The sequence below is a fragment of the Histoplasma capsulatum genome, genomic scaffold, assembly GCF_000149585.1.
Source record: "Histoplasma capsulatum NAm1 scaffold_2 genomic scaffold, whole genome shotgun sequence".
Lineage (NCBI taxonomy): Eukaryota > Fungi > Ascomycota > Eurotiomycetes > Onygenales > Ajellomycetaceae > Histoplasma > Histoplasma mississippiense.
Window position 1 is genome coordinate 1,464,763 of NW_001813981.1, and position 15,577 is coordinate 1,480,339.

A 15,577-nucleotide genomic window follows, 5' to 3' on the forward strand; every position below is an offset into this window, starting at 1 on the left:
CAGCTATGAAGGCCCATTTACTAGCGCTTTACACCACTAACCACGGTGAAATGTTTCCGGTTTGAGCAATGGGCCAGTTGACAGGGGTGTGGTCTCCGAAGGCCGCATGGCCTTCGGCAATTGTCATTGGATTTTTCCACGTTTGCTATGTAGATATTCTATTCTTTAGATGTAAAAACTTAAAGTCTGTGATAGACAATTCGATTGGTGAAAGTCATATATCTTTAGACAATCCAAATCAAAGACAAAGAAATAACAATTTGGCAAGAAGACAAGAGCATGTTCAGGCCTGTCTCGCAACTCTCACTCAACACTGCCCTACCATTCAGGCGCTACTCTGGACGTCTGACTCTGTAATGGAGATATGCCCACTCCAGTCACTGTTATTACAGGGTCGTTTCGACCTGCCCACATGATGCAGTGACCTTTTCAAGGATCCAACCCGCTTCTTCATCGGGCGCCTGTCTATGTCGGACCGGTGAAAGTCTATGATCAGGACCCGGCGCAGCTCATCATTCCATAACATGTTGGCAGACCGCAGGTCTTTATGTACCACTCCCAGTATGCGGATTTCCTTCTTTGACTGGGAAATCTCACGACTTAGCACTTCCTTGTCTTTGACGTTCTCTATACTTTCCCCCGCCCAACCCATGAGAAGCATATGGCGGATGTCCCCAGCACCATGGAGGAAAAGGAACAATTTCAAATCAATAGTCCCTAGAAATACAGGGACAGCAGAGCCCTGTGCTTTCTGAAGAACCCGGTATATTTCTGCTTCACGTGAGACAACTTTCCATAACCCGACTGTTGTCCCCTTTCCAACAAGGGTGTAGCCGTATGCAGCACAAGTGATCTTGAAGGGTGCACCATATGATCCACAAGTCCCAAATGGAGTGCAGTTATGATCAAGGTCACGATCGAGTTGTTCATTCAGTATTTGTACAAGCTTCCTTGCATCGATACAGTGTTGATCATCATTCTGGCCTCGCCGGTGGAGAGAAACATTAGGGCATTGATGGTCCAATTTACCTCCTTGTTGCAAACCCAATAAGCATCGCTGCGTACAGTAACGTGCCGTGTGTTGGCTCTGGCCGCTCGATGGCCTAGGACCTACTGGGCGCGCCGATGAACGCTGGCTGGGCGGGGAGGACATCACTTGGCTGAAGCCCCGCTTCCGGCCGTGCGCTGCTTGGTTAGAGTCGGAGTCAGAAGAATCCATATGATCACTCAAAGGCGAGTTATCCATTGGTGCACAGGTGGTTTGAGATCGGGTAGAAACTCGATGGCCGGGCTGTAATGGAGACGATGGCAGATGTTCAGAGGGCATATATTCCGAACTTGCATATTCTGATCCTGGAGGAGTCTGTTGCAGCTCATCATCGGGGATTTGTGACCGTGTAAAGTCAAAACTTGTCTTCCATATATGGAGCTGGGATCTTGCAGCATTACACCACTTCTGGTCACGGATATCCGAGAGAAAGGACATCAGACAGAGACATAATATTCTGGCAATAGCTGTCTTTGACTGATAAAAGACCCCAGGATTTTCTGAAATCACATCCATGTTTGGTTCACAGAGATAGTAATAGAGTGTACTAGGGTCACTGTATGGAACACGAAGAAGAATGATAGCAAATCCATTAGTTATGTAGGAGTACTCCAGTCCAGCTTGGATCATGACATGATACTCTTGAACCAAAACTGAGCAAGTCAGCTGTTCTGCATTATATCTCAGCTTTTCATCCTTGTTCAGCTCATCACTCTTGGGGATTGTGTCTGACTGAACAATCTCTTCCCAGAGCTTCATCGATCGTAGACCCGCTCGGAGATTTTCAACTGAGAGCTTGTGTGGCGGCTTATACTCGACTGTCATAATCAAAGTATTGGTGGAATCGTTGATCCGATGAATACAGAATGAATCTGATTTGGGATTTTTTGTGCTGGATTCATCCAGCAGCTGTACATCTGACTCTTCTGATGTCTGTAGAAGATTTCCATGATTTTCAAACAGGATCCCATCTCCAAGCCGGAATCTCTCTCGGGCATCAGGTATTTTGCATAGCTCGGCTATGATATCATGGACATGATCTTCCACAGCGGTTCGCTCGTAGTGTTCCAGATCCTTTTCACTTCGTAGTTTTCGGCTAGAATACCGCCGACCAAGTTCATTTAGTACAAGGAGAGATGTGAATAGCCTAGGTGCATCTTTTTCAGCTGGTTGAAGGTAAGTGGAAACTGATTCATAAATTTCTTGCAGTTGAACCGGGCAACTTGACCAATGACGAAGGCTCGTTGGGCAGTATTTCCCAGTGGGTGGTGGAATACTCCCCTTCGTGGAGCGGGATGGCGTTCCAACCTGCAAAGGCCGGGAGAATGAATCATGACAACCTCTGATGAGCTCTTCGAGTGTTGTTGGCTGGCTGCGCACTTTTACCTCTGCCTCTCGCTCTTCTACCTGCATTCTCAACTCTTCTGCCTCCCTTCGCCACACTGCTTCCCGTGCCCCTCGCTCTTCTGCCTGCCTTCTCAATTCTTCTGCCTGCCTTCTCAATTCTTCTGCCTGCCTTCGCAACACCGCTTCTCGTGCCTCTCGTTCTTCTGCCTGTCTTCGCAACACCGCTTCCCGTGCCTCTCGCTCTTCTGCCTGCCTTCGTTCCGCTTCCGCTCTAAGGAAGAGAGCCTTGTAATCTGGTGAACTGTCATCGGCCATTAGAGAGGGATAAAAGAGTTATATCAAAAAAAATTAAAATTGGGTACCAGGAATTTAGTGGCTAGAAGCGATAATCCTGAGGTGGTCGGAACAGGAGACGAGATATAGTGCCAGTCGTGTCGCCCAAAATAACACGGATCAACGTTTACCCGCGCCAAACGTCATAGTGATACAGCATCAATGTTTTCGTCTTATCTATTCCGTTTTGCACAACCCCGGAGGCAGCCCGCTTTGCCGACTTATACTTGTAGTCAAAAAGTAATGGTTGGTATATGTTTGGATGGGGTCGGATGCGATATTGCTTTAACACGAACTTCCTCCCAGCCACTACAGTGTTGGAGATCACCCTGATGGCTTCTAGGATATATAAGAGTAGACTTATAATGTAAATGATGGGAGGATTCTCTACAATTTCTATGAATCATGACCAAAGAGATATGGAAGCGCATCGCATATTCCAGTTCTCTGCATCTGTGACAGCGACTATCTGCAGTGGAGGCGGCCACGCAGTGTGGTTGGGTTCGATGGTACTTGGGAATACTGGGCGACTAGCTTCATTGAATCAGGAGGTCATCCTATGCCAGATAGGAGTAGGACTTTTAGTATTTGTTGGATCAATTGTGTCGCTTGTCCTCGCTGTCCATGAGCCCATCTACAGGAAGGGTGAGTAGCAGAGCCTCAACTGCTTTTGTCATGTCTAAACGCCTAAGTCTACAGACACTTCGAGACCAATTCTTAAATTGATAGTTGGTTTCACACTTGTGCTGCAAACTGCAAACGAGGTATAATCACTGTGGTTCACCACTCTTTGGCAAGGCTAACTTTTCCAAGTACCTAAGTGTTAGCACACTCCGTTCTCGATTGATTGGTTACTTTGCAATAAGTGTCGCTTTTTGGAAGGTCCTCGTGGTGCTCCTGTAAGACTTTGGCTCTTGATAGGTGACTGGGCCTAACATGTGCCTAACACAGATTTTTTGTCAACGGCATTTCTCCAAGGAACCGCGATATCCTCTATTCATTGAGTATGGTTGTCACCTCTAGCGAACTCTTTTTCCTCTGTTCTCAGTATATCCGGCTCTGGGTGTCTTGCGTGCGCTCTTCGAACGAAACCTGCAATTCAGAACTTACTCGCACTCACCGTGTTTTGATGGTGGCGTCTGTAACGGCAGCAATACTCTCTGTAGCCTCAACAACACTCACCATCGCAGCGTACGTTAGGCAGGATTTTTCGATCCAGTTTTCAACAGTAAGATATTCTGTAACTACCATTCTCATTAATGTAACTAACGACAAGTAGCTTCAAGTCGCAACATTAGGCATAATGCGGATGGTCATCTCACTCTATAAGTTGAATGGCGGCGTTTCCAGGCAAGGATTGGCTCTGAATTCTGCTTGATTGGTGGCCGACCAGGAACAAATAACTAGTGGTTGGTATAATGTTTCGCCGTTGCATTCAGCTTGATAAGATTCTTAACAACAAGATTTGTATGGACCCACATAGTGTATCCTGTTTGAAAAACTGTATGATCTTTGGTAGTTAGTACATGTTTAAACAAAGATTTTAATATCATTGAACTTTCAAATCTGATCTCAATATCTTCTACTTCTGCTGACATTGCATTGTCAGAATCCTCTTTGAGAATAGTTTTGGGCCTGTCGCCCATATATGATTCGCTATGCATTGCTGCCTAAGAGTCATCTGAAAACGAAGCCTGATGAGGAAGAAGCCATGTGATTATTATTTCTCTTCAATCACGCGTTGCGTCAGGCTATGTATTTTGCATAGGCACCCCCACCTTTCCCCGCGACGTCACAAACCTTTTCTTTTTCTCTGCGCCTTTGCCTCTTTTCTGCTCGCAAAAATACGGCACAACGAAAGATTTATGAAATCCAATATTTCATTTCATTGAAAGTGTTGCACTCTACTTACTCCTCAAAAGATTTTGTAACCATGGCGGTAAGTAGATAATTTGATGTATTCTGTTTCCAACTAAATATCTGTTTCCAACTCTAGCTAAATATATTGTTTTCACAGAGAGGTGACATTGCGCTCGCGGGGCAAGAAGAAAAAAACATCCCAAGCCACTTTTTCGATCCGACCGACACCCATAGGAAAATATATTTCATGGGATATTATATCTCTATCCTCAACAAGGAAACCGGGGACAATCCAACCCACCATGATGCAAAGCAACCCGGCCAGGAAGTTATAACAGAGTATCAACCATTCAATGTTCCGCCCGGGTATACTGTATACATCAGAGTTGCCAGTGTATACTTTGAGGTCTAGAATGACATTGTAACTTCCATTCCATAGATGCTGTTGAGATGGTATCCATCCTCACTAGCACACGAGATCGTGAAGGAGATATCCTGAGTGTCATCTTTTGGGAACAGCGTAGCTAAACACCCTGTCTTCTCTAGACCTTGGCGCCTTTCCTGTATCCAAAGTTTGCTATTCTGGACTGCTGTTTTAAAGGGCTCGGGTAGTGCAGCGATACTACTCGCTGGTGCGTTCGTGTATATGTACCCCTCTCGATTGTCGGTCATTGAGGTTTGATGTGTGTGGTCGCGAACTTGTGGTTGGTTCCCGTCGCTAAACGGTCTACCACGTTCGGTGTGCGAGCCGTTCCCGTTACGATCGCATGTTTGATATGTCGAATAAACTGGTGCAACAAACCCCATATCTCGCAGGCTTGGAAGTTGATCTACATCAAAGTCAGCGTTGCTGACAGGAAAGGGTGGTTGTCACTGACTTATTCTGGAATTACATGGCCTGTAGTCGACCCCTATTGTGTATCATTAGTATTAGGTAGCATCGGATAAAAATGTCGCCGCCCACCTTGTTGGGTTGCTACCATATCATTACTACCAAGTGAGTTTGCGTGCGTGGCGACAGGACCTAACTCCATCAATATCTGATGTAAAACGGGAAAGGTCCATCTAACCTTGAAATTGCTGCTCCCTGTTTGATGCTACTGGAGATGCTGAGCTTTCGACCCCGTGCCCTCTTTTTCCGAAAGGGTTGAGGGTTTCTCTCTGGTTGGCGAGCGCAGATTCCGACAAGCTTGAAACTAATTCTCGAAACATATCACACGAATTCAAAGGCTCCTCTTTTTCTAGAGATTGCAGCGTTTGGAGTATATCAGGAGATAGTAAAGGTATCCGCTCGGTGTACGTATCGTCAATTACGAAATCGAACGTGCCGTCTGGCATGCCTCCAGACGTCTTCCAACTCGACGGCGGAAGGGCCATTGCCCACATAAGAATAACGTGAGGATGCTGGGACCGAAGCACCCCACATCTTGTACGAGTGTGTCTCTTTCTTGTTTTGACTTGCTCAGAATCCAAATCAGAGTCCTTGGGACCGATGTAGATAAGCTCAAGGTTCCTCCTGAGATTCATCAAGATAGGTGAGGTTATTGATTGATAGTTTTTTGTATCTCGAATTTGATTTGCGATGGCGATGTCTTCGTTCCCACAGTGATTTAGCTTTGCAATCGCTGCATTCAGAGCTGCCCAGGATGAATCCATTCTCCCGCGTAGTTTCCGAAACTCATTCCGCTGGTCCCTTGTTGGTCGAATCTTCCTACCTGTAAGCTTCAACAACATCGACTCCGTCCGGGCTGCAAGCGCCTCGAATTGTGATAAAACTAAACTAGCAGACATGGTGAACTTAGGTCTGAATCTATTGCAATGAAGAAGGGACTGGCTAAAACTGGATCAGATAATCTATGAACCATAGATCAACAAGTACAAATAGTTTACAGAGTTCTTTAAGGGGGGTGTGCTCTATATACATCTCTGCTTGTCTTTATTTGTAGCCTGCATGCTTATCCGAACCAGGGTAGCACAAACCTGGGCTCACACAAATTGATTATCACATGGGCGGAGTCACACTATGACATGTCCTCGTAAGATAAGGACTTATTTCAATGTCTAGGCTAAGAACGGTATAGTATTGGATTGAATGCAGAGCTCAACGAGTGGCTGAGACACGGATGGGCATTGAACCAACCCAGGGCTTGTATTTGCAAGTGTTGTCACCTGCATGATCTTCATCCGCAGGTGAATCTAGTATAGCAAAACTATGGTGCCTCACAAAGACTTGTTCAAGTGTGCATCACCAGAAAGGAGTCACACCGTAGCATGCCCCGAAAATCGATGCTATAGACTCAAGTGTACACATAACTAAGCACCGGGATAGCATGATGTTTTTGTGAGGCGCCATAATTTTGCTATATTAGATTCATCACCGCTGAATCCCTGCAAGTGAGGCGGTGAGATGAGGTATTGGCCTATTCGCCTGCGTCCTCTTGTTGGGTGCCCTGGTGCTAAATGCAGCATACGGAACAGCAGATTTGGTTTGCCGGGTCAACTTGTACTGATGGATGAAAGGTGGTAGGTAGTACAAGTTTCACATGGTAGGGAAGAGACTAATAGCGTTTCCGGCACTGAGCTCGCAAGGCTTTTCATTGTGTTTTGATAATTTTTCAACCTAGATCAACCTCTCTTCCCGTGCTTTGACAATTCAATGAAGAAGCATGGTGAAATGTACCTAGCATAGCCTGCGTTGGTATAGACGGCATATCCGGCGTCTAGAAATACGAGGACACCGATCGACTCGACTTTGTACGGGTTCCAACCGCATATAAGGGCGCAAGATTCCTTCCGAATCCTAAGGCGATGAACGTCTTACGAAAATTCGAGCTCTGCAAATACCAATTCCTCATCCCAATTGACAAACACTTACTTGTGTATATATCACTCCAAACGTATCGCGCATAATACCATCTCTTAAGGAAACCACCAAATACTCCAGAATGAACGCATTTAACAGTGGTGGTTCTTCGCCAATCCACACTGCCCCTACTCAAATCTCTATTATGGATGTCTTCTTCACCGGCATCACTGCATCTATGCAACAGCTCCTGACTGGCAACCTGAACAGCTATGCTCACCTGATGTGCATGTGCGGGATGTTCCTCTTTCTGGGTAGATATGCATACCGCTACCTGACAGAATTGGTGGAGGCCTATTTCAGTTCGTGACTCTCCCCGTAGTGATAGTTCTTTCTAACCATTGAAAGCTTCGACCGTCCACGTCTCCTACTACAATGAAGCGTACGATATGCTTATCGCCTGGGTATCCACCCAGCCCTTCGCCCATAAGGCTCGGTCCTTTCTCGTCAGCATCGACGGCATGCAAAGAAGAGCATATGCTGATGATCTCTCAAAAGAGTACAAGAAGAAACCATTGCGTTTTTCACCTTGGAATGGATCATTCTTCTTCGTGTACAAGAACCATCTGCTCCGGTTCCAGTGCGTGGCAAAAGAGACCAAGGAAGAGATCTCCATTTCCTGCATCGGCGGATCTTCGCAAATCCTGAGAGCACTTCTTAGCGATTGCCGAGCCGAGTATCTAAAACTTATTCAGAGAAAGACTACAGTCTTTGAGCATCATGTTGGTGAATGGAGGAAGGCGAAGGCAAGAGACATCAGACCAATTTCAACAGTCATCATGGATGAGGACGAGAAAATGGCCGTGTTGAAAGATATCGAGGATTTCCTGGACGATCGGGCTCGGGGCTGGTATGCAAGGCGTGGGATACCCTATCGAAGAGGGTTCCTGCTGTATGGGCCTCCTGGAACCGGGAAGTCCAGTTTCAGCTTATCTGTCGCCGGGCGTTTTGAGCTAGATATCTATGTACTCAATCTTTCAAGCATCGACGACAACCGCCTGAGCAGCTTGTTTGCCCAGCTTCCCCCGCATTGTGTCATTCTCTTAGAAGATATCGATGCTGCTAGTACAGCAAGAACGGAAGACAGTGAAACGACGGAAAACACTGACCAGGCCGCGGTAGGCCCTTCACAGAAGAGCAAGTCTCAGGGAAATGTATCTCTGTCCGCGCTTCTTAATGCCCTGGATGGCGTGTCTTCGCAGGAAGGTCGATTGCTGATTATGACAACAAATCACATTGAGCGTTTGGATGACGCACTCATCCGCCCTGGCCGCGTGGATCGAAAAGTTTTGTTTCAGCTCGCTGATAAGAAAATGAGTTCTTGTCTTTTCTGTACAGTTTTCAAGCGGTCAGATGGGGATCAGCGCACTACAGGAAAGGAGTTCAATGATGAAACAATTGAGCGACTTGCAGGTGAGTTTGCCGCCAAAGTTCCGGACCAGGTATTCAGCCCAGCTGAGATCCTGCTATCGTTCCTGCTTGAACGCAGGCAGTCGCCTACCGACGCAGTGGCTGATGTGGAGGATTGGGTTGCTAAAGCCGGCAAGGAAAGGGGAAAGGTGAATAATTATGCCAGGGAACGCGCAATTCTCAACCCCACAGACTCTTTTGAGGATATTGTAGAGTGCACCCAGGCGCAAAATGCCTGATTCACACGGAAGTGTGGCCGACCCAACGCGTTCTTACGCCTCAGTTTTATGCTTTTGTAATGGAATGTTTAATGTGAATGGTTAATGTGGGAGGCCCTCTGGCGTTTATTTTGACGAGATGTTATTTCGGAGTTTACCTTCTCGGCAGGTGGACTGGGACGTATCCTACACATCTTCCCCGGCTCTTTTGTTTGTTGAGGTCATCTGTCAGACAGTTCACTTTCTTTCTTTCTTTCTTTCTTTCCTTCTTTCCTTACTTCTCTCCTTCTTCATGTTTCTCTGTCAGTAATTGTATCTGGTGGCAACGCTGCTTGTTTTAACACTGAATCTCGATGAGTCGCGTTCTATCCGGCGCAAGATCCGCCTCGTTTGATTTTTCTGTCATAGTTCAATAATTAATGGAAGTTAGGCAAAGTTTTAGCTCATCAGCTAACGAATCCCGTAGACGTTGCGGTCTTTCACAGTCGCTCCCCGTCTGTCTCGAAGGAGGACCATTAACGTAGGCCCAGGAGCTTGAAGGCATAAAAAGCCAGTTCTCCTCCCAGCTTCCCAGCTTTGCTTCTATCGCTCCATCCTCCCTTTCTCCTCACCAAGGTTCTTCCCAGCTTCGTAAATCACCTGACATTACACTTCCATCTCGCACGTGATCTTATGCCGCGAAAATACAAGTGGGGTGATGAGTGGTGGTTACTGATAAGGCCCAGAACTATGGTGCATCAGCCAATCATTGGCGACAGTTAGCCGCCCCAGACTGCCCTGAAAGGAAGTCGTCGACAAAATGTTGAGTAACACCCATTTTCCACACCCACCCTCGGCCTGTAGATATCAATATTTGTATCTCTCAAGGCATCAATTTAATTTACATAAGCCTGCAACTTTCCGATAGTTATTTGTTGTTCTCAAGGCATTTCCCCCAAACTATAGGCATTTGCAATGAAATTCTTCCCTGGGGCATTGTTTTTCCATGCTCAAACGGCCATAAATTTAAGTATTCCCAGAGTTGTTTCCGTACGGCATTCTTCTTCTGCTGAATGTGTTCGGTTGGCCATGATTTTGATGTAGCTCCTTGAGGCATATAATTTCCCACCACGCTTTAAATCTACAATGTCATGATTCTGAAGACTACTTGGGGCCCAATACTGGTTCCAAGTTGTGTGGACTGCCCTCGGGATTTCTTTTCTCTCAGGGAAAATAAAATTGAAAAGTGAGCCAATTAAAGTTCTTTAGAAATATCTTATGCCCCATGGCAAAGGCTAGGAACATTGGGCCCCAAGTACTCCCCAAAACCGTGACATTGTACATTTTTAGTGTGGCCCCCCTTAAGGTTGAAGAGTGTTCTAGGAATAAGAACTCCCTCAGGTTTAAAAAGTATTCTGAGAAGTAAAAATGCCTTGGTGTATAAAATGTCCTCCAAATATCATGACATTTGGAGAAAAAGTGTGGTCTTCCTCAAGTTTAAAAGTCATTTCAGAAACCAAAAGTGCCTTGAAATTATAAAACATTTCAAGGAATAATAACATTGGAGAAAAGGCGTGGTATTCCTCAGGAATCATAAATGCCTTGAAATTATAAAACATCTCAAGAAATCATGACATATGAAGAAGAGGTGTGGTCTTCCTCAAGAAATAATGATATTTAAAGAAAATATATGATCTGCCTCAAGAAATAATGGAATTTGGAGAAAAGGTGTGGTCTTCCTCAGGAATCATAATGCCTTGAAATTATAAAACATCTCAAAGAATCATGGCGTCTGAAGAAAATGTGTGGCCGTCCTTAAGTTTAGAGCATGGGGTTTGAAAGTTCAAGGGAATCACGAAAATCTGACCCAGAGAAGTGGATTTTTAATCCCCCCTGAGAAGCTAGTTACGGCAAGCCGTGGTTGATAAACTAACTAAAATGCCTAGAGAGGAGAACCCCTCAGAAGATACAAAAATTGATGGTCATTGCTCACCAGGAAAGAGAATGCCCCTAGGAAAATGGTTGGGGTAAATGTTACAAGAAAATGCCCTGAGAACAATACATAGATACTAGGTGTGGGTTTCCCTCGAGTGCTGCCCTGAGAGATACATATAAAACCAGGCATTTTATACAAAAGTTCGTGGTCTGGGACCCCGCCCAGCGCGGCGGTCTACCAGCATTTAACAGCCCTACATCCTGGCAACCTCACGATCTGATTCTAGCATATGCAAAACAAAAATCAGAGAAAAAAGAAAGAAAAAGTGTATATAAAAAAGTATTGCTTACAATGATGTCTTCTTTTATAAGTCTTCTTTATCTTGTCTTTTTTTATACTCTGAAAGCGAAGAATTTTGCACGATGTCTGCTTCAATCATATACTATTGATAGTCAAATGCACATAGCGCCTTGAACCCGCCGTCTCGATTTAGTCAATATAAGAGCCAGATGTGCCGGGTGGCTGACAAAGAAGTTTGTCTTGGTGCTATTTTCAGCTTTCAGAATGACATCATCAGCGGAATGAACCAATCATATTTGTAACTTCTACAAATTTGATAAAGAAATTTTCTTTTCTTTATCAAGCACAGCAGTTCACTGAATGTCAACAATTGCATTTCCTCCCTCTTAGTATTTGGATTCATGCACTGATATCTCCTCTTGTTATTGTAACATGATGATAATATTTTGCAGGGGGAAGGAGAAGAACTTTACAACCTCGATTGCCACAATGTAATGTCTTGGAGAAGTTTATATATCTGACATACTGACCCTTCAGATGGTCTTGAAAAGCAAATTTAGTACTGTGGCAGGATTTTCATGCTTTGAAATATCGTTCCATGTCACCCAGACATTCAGGGCATTCCATGCCAGTAGGAGTGCGAATTGGGAAGTCAGTATAGACACTTTAAGTGGGGTCCTCTGGTTTAGGAATTCACACCAGATGCCTGGGTACGGCCACATGATTCAGAGCAAGGCGAAACTCAAAAGATTGTATGCAATCTTCCACCAATTTTCAACAGGGACAGCACTGACATCTCAGTTCTTGAACTTGAGAGCGACCAAGGCTTCTCTCTTGGGCAAAACAGAAGAATTGTCGGGTTCGAATGCGGTAGTCCTTCCATGATAGTTAGTCTCAATGATATTTTGTTGCCATTTCATGCATGATTGTGACACTCTTTAGGATTGGCCTTCATCAGCATCCTTCCAAATTCCCTAACTTTCATAGGGGAGCTACGCTTCACTGACTCCGCGGGAGTGGGGGGAACCATATTAGAGCATTCCCAGCAGCTGGGGCAGATTTTACTGATGAGAGACATGAAGTAACAGATGGACTCGGCTTGCTAGCCGCTGCTCAGTATCACCTAATTTAATAAATGAGGAGGCAGATAGACAAATGGCTGTGTATTATAATATCAAATCAAGAAATACTAAATGATAAAACAAGTGTTGAGAGATCGGTTTGATTGACATGGCTGACAAGTGAATACCCCATCTTCCATTAATTGCGTGTTGATGGTCGAGGACGTAATGTGCTCAGGCGTTTCTTTTGTTGCATCTTCTTATTCCTTCTTCTTTGTTTCTCCTCCTGCTTCCGCAGCTGGAGCCTCGCATTTTCAGGGAGCCAATTGTCTGGGAGATACGTTTCCACCACATAAAGCACACGGAGAACATATTTATCTTTTTGCCATATTTTTTCAACATGACAGATCTTAAGACTCGTTTCAACCTGCTGCGCCTCATACCAATAGCGACGATTCTCCAATTCATCATCAGCCAAAGGTTGTGTAGTAGCCCCAGAATCTGAGATATTGTCTCTGTCGTCGGGTTCGTTGTCGTCAAAAAGTTGAGGTCGGTTATTTGAGGTTCTGTCAACAGACAGCCGCTTGGGCGGGACGTTAAGGGGGGCTGCAGTCTTAGATGAGAAATAGAAATATAACGCCGCGTTTCGAGAGCAAACAGACATGGAAAGAGGGAGAAGTGAACATATTGTTAAACCCTTACCGTGAGGTTTGGAACGGCCTTTCTGGAGAAAGTCACCCAACATCTCGCAATAAGCTGGGAGGGTGGATTGTTGCGCACCAGACGACAAATGTCGACTGGGTAGTGGTGGAGGGTCCTCAGCTCCTTGTCTATCCATGTTGAGCATGTGCAGAAATTCAGAGTAGAGGGAGAATATTGGAGCAAGACAAGCAAATATTTGAAGCAGGGAGAAGATTTGAAGAAGGGCGAAAACTGTATTCAAAAGCGAGGGGAAGTGTTTTTTATAGTCATTTATACCTTAACCCCATCTTCGAGTGGCTGGCAGCACTATCTGACAGCAATTCCTTCCACATGGTGCATACCTACCGGAGGAGCTCAAGGGTGGCTGATCTGTTACCCATCTGGCTGCGCCCTCTTGCAAAAAGAGCACAGGGGTGGGTGAAGTAAGGGATGCTTCTACACTGGTTCCGGTGCATATGACTGGTTGTGGGTGCAGCTCCATCTTTCCATTAGATGCCAACCCCTCGTCCCTCGCCTTATCGACTGAAGGAAAGGATACGGTAGTTTGTCGGTTTAACTTCCCGGGGCATCAGGAGAGTCGGGGGGGGGAACACTTGACTGTAGCGCTAAATTCAGTATGGGACTGTCCCTTCCAGCAGGTTGAGATTGACTGGATGGGAGCTCAAGGCAAGAAGCGCTGACATGCAGCTGTGCCTCGAATCGGACCTTGCTTCATGTTGGGTGGTTTTGTTCAGGGTGATTGGAAACGAGATGTCCATGCACTTGATATGGCGTGGAAGCACTTCTGCGTTGGTCTTCCCCATCAATGCATCATCCCCCAGTTCGGCGCCTGCTTTGGTGTGCATGATTGGCGAACCACACAAGGCAACTTAGCAACCATTTCATCTATTCTTCTCGATCAGCCTCGATCTATTTCCGTTCGCAGGGGGCAGTTGAATGTGGGACATATAAAGGCATCAAGTGCCGCCTGGATCGAGGAGAGAAGGGCATTTCATCATCTCATCTTACAACATGGGTACCTCCACGTACGATATCACCTCCCCCGGACCTGCCGATGGCTCTCTCTCAACTCAGCTGGACACGGCGCACCTTTTGGAAGTGTACACTCCTGATCCTTGGTCAAACGAAGAGCCTCTGCACCTCCTTCCAATACCCATGCCCATGCCCATGCCCCTCTTCTCTGCGCCCGTCCATCTCTCCAAGGATGCAGCAAGTGAGACGTTTGCCAACTTTTCTGCACTGCCATCCACCGTCTCTGGTCTCGATGACATTAACTGGGACGAATGGATCCTGTTCAACCCCTCCCCAGTCGATGTTCCCCCACCGTCACTCCAGCTGTCGGATTTCTCCGACGACCCCATCGAGGAGGCTCACCCAAGCCCAAGCGACGTTGCCGATGACCCACCCAGTCGACAAGAGCCAACCCCTCCCCTGGCCTTTGACTATCGCGAAGGCAACACATCGAAAGGGCCATTGAATGACTCAAATAGTCCCATCAAGGCTGACCCACACCCAGGCGAGGAACGCCACATCCAAGCTCACCGATCGGAGGAAGTTACCCCCCCGGCGTCGGATCATTGGGAAGGCGATGCGTGGCGGGAGACGCTGGATAAGCAGGAATACATTATCTTGCTCCTTTCCCAGGTGACTATACAGGCGCTGGTGTCTAAGCGAAACGGGCACGAAGTGTACAAGATAGTAGGACGGATGGATTTACAACAAGCACGGGGATATGGCACCCAAGAAAAGCAGTGGAACTCGGGTTCTGCTGGTAAGGCTCAGCACCCACTCCGTGGAAAAAAAACATTTCTCACCCCTCACTCACTCTTGCAGAAGCTCCTATCATAATCGATGAGCCAATGACTCCCAGCAACCTGTCTTGCAGCTCTGATAGGTTTGTCGCCATTCCATCCCTTCAACGAAATATAAGGAGAGTTTCCTGGGGCTACGAAGTGTATGCCAAGATGACATTGGATGATATGCAGGAGTATGGAGGGCTGGAGCTGCTGGAAGCTTACTGGAACAACGATTGTTGTTGAACGTGGTCACGTGAATTATATCAGCAGGGTTGCGAAACCATTTCCATTTGTGGGATGGTTGATCTTCTCATTGTGCGATCGCTAGCTAACTATATATAGGGGTAATCACGTGCGGTAGAGCGCCTGGGCAACTAGTGCCCAACACCCTTTTCCTCCCTACTATTGATTTTGTCAGGTAAACAGCGCATGCCAGGAGTTCCCTTCTAGATTAGTACCAAGCATCTTCTGTATGCTAATTCAATTCAACAATCTGATTAGGCTCAGCTCCAGATCTTGAACCTTAGTACTCTGTAGTCACTTGCATATATGTGGATTTTTAGGCTGTGTTGTATAAACATTTAAATTTCTTGTTCCTCTGTTGCTATATGTTTGATGTCTTCATCTCAACTACCTTAACCACAACAAAACCGTCAACATTTCAAATAAAAATAGATTAAAAATTTGCTGCATGCCACACTGTGTGTATATTATTCTATTAAAA

The 15,577-nt window shown here is 45.9% G+C and overlaps 5 protein-coding genes across 5 annotated transcripts; 2 read left to right on the plus strand and 3 right to left on the minus strand.

The window, feature by feature from the left end:
- Positions 1 to 325: 325 nt before the first annotated feature.
- On the minus strand, positions 326 to 2,710 carry HCAG_02536 (conserved hypothetical protein; the record flags this gene model as incomplete). The annotated part of the gene is made up of 1 exon (XM_001542315.1): positions 326 to 2,710. The coding sequence occupies one exon, from the start codon at positions 2,708 to 2,710 to the stop codon at positions 326 to 328; it is 2,385 nt and encodes a 794-aa protein (XP_001542365.1).
- Positions 2,711 to 4,996: 2,286 nt separating this feature from the next.
- On the minus strand, positions 4,997 to 6,379 carry HCAG_02537 (predicted protein; the record flags this gene model as incomplete). The annotated part of the gene is made up of 3 exons (XM_001542316.1): positions 4,997 to 5,418; positions 5,467 to 5,499; positions 5,659 to 6,379. The coding sequence occupies 3 exons, from the start codon at positions 6,377 to 6,379 to the stop codon at positions 4,997 to 4,999; spliced, it is 1,176 nt and encodes a 391-aa protein (XP_001542366.1).
- Positions 6,380 to 7,533: 1,154 nt separating this feature from the next.
- Positions 7,534 to 9,100, plus strand: HCAG_02538 (predicted protein; the record flags this gene model as incomplete). The annotated part of the gene is made up of 2 exons (XM_001542317.1): positions 7,534 to 7,753; positions 7,800 to 9,100. The coding sequence occupies 2 exons, from the start codon at positions 7,534 to 7,536 to the stop codon at positions 9,098 to 9,100; spliced, it is 1,521 nt and encodes a 506-aa protein (XP_001542367.1).
- Positions 9,101 to 12,554: 3,454 nt separating this feature from the next.
- HCAG_02539 (predicted protein) lies at positions 12,555 to 13,193 on the minus strand (the record flags this gene model as incomplete). Its single annotated transcript, XM_001542318.1, has 3 exons — positions 12,555 to 12,733; positions 12,799 to 12,921; positions 13,058 to 13,193. 3 exons carry the CDS (start codon positions 13,191 to 13,193, stop codon positions 12,555 to 12,557), a joined length of 438 nt encoding a protein of 145 aa, XP_001542368.1.
- Positions 13,194 to 14,068: 875 nt separating this feature from the next.
- Positions 14,069 to 15,380, plus strand: HCAG_02540 (predicted protein; the record flags this gene model as incomplete). The annotated part of the gene is made up of 4 exons (XM_001542319.1): positions 14,069 to 14,828; positions 15,196 to 15,271; positions 15,304 to 15,323; positions 15,355 to 15,380. The coding sequence occupies 4 exons, from the start codon at positions 14,069 to 14,071 to the stop codon at positions 15,378 to 15,380; spliced, it is 882 nt and encodes a 293-aa protein (XP_001542369.1).
- Positions 15,381 to 15,577: the final 197 nt, after the last annotated feature.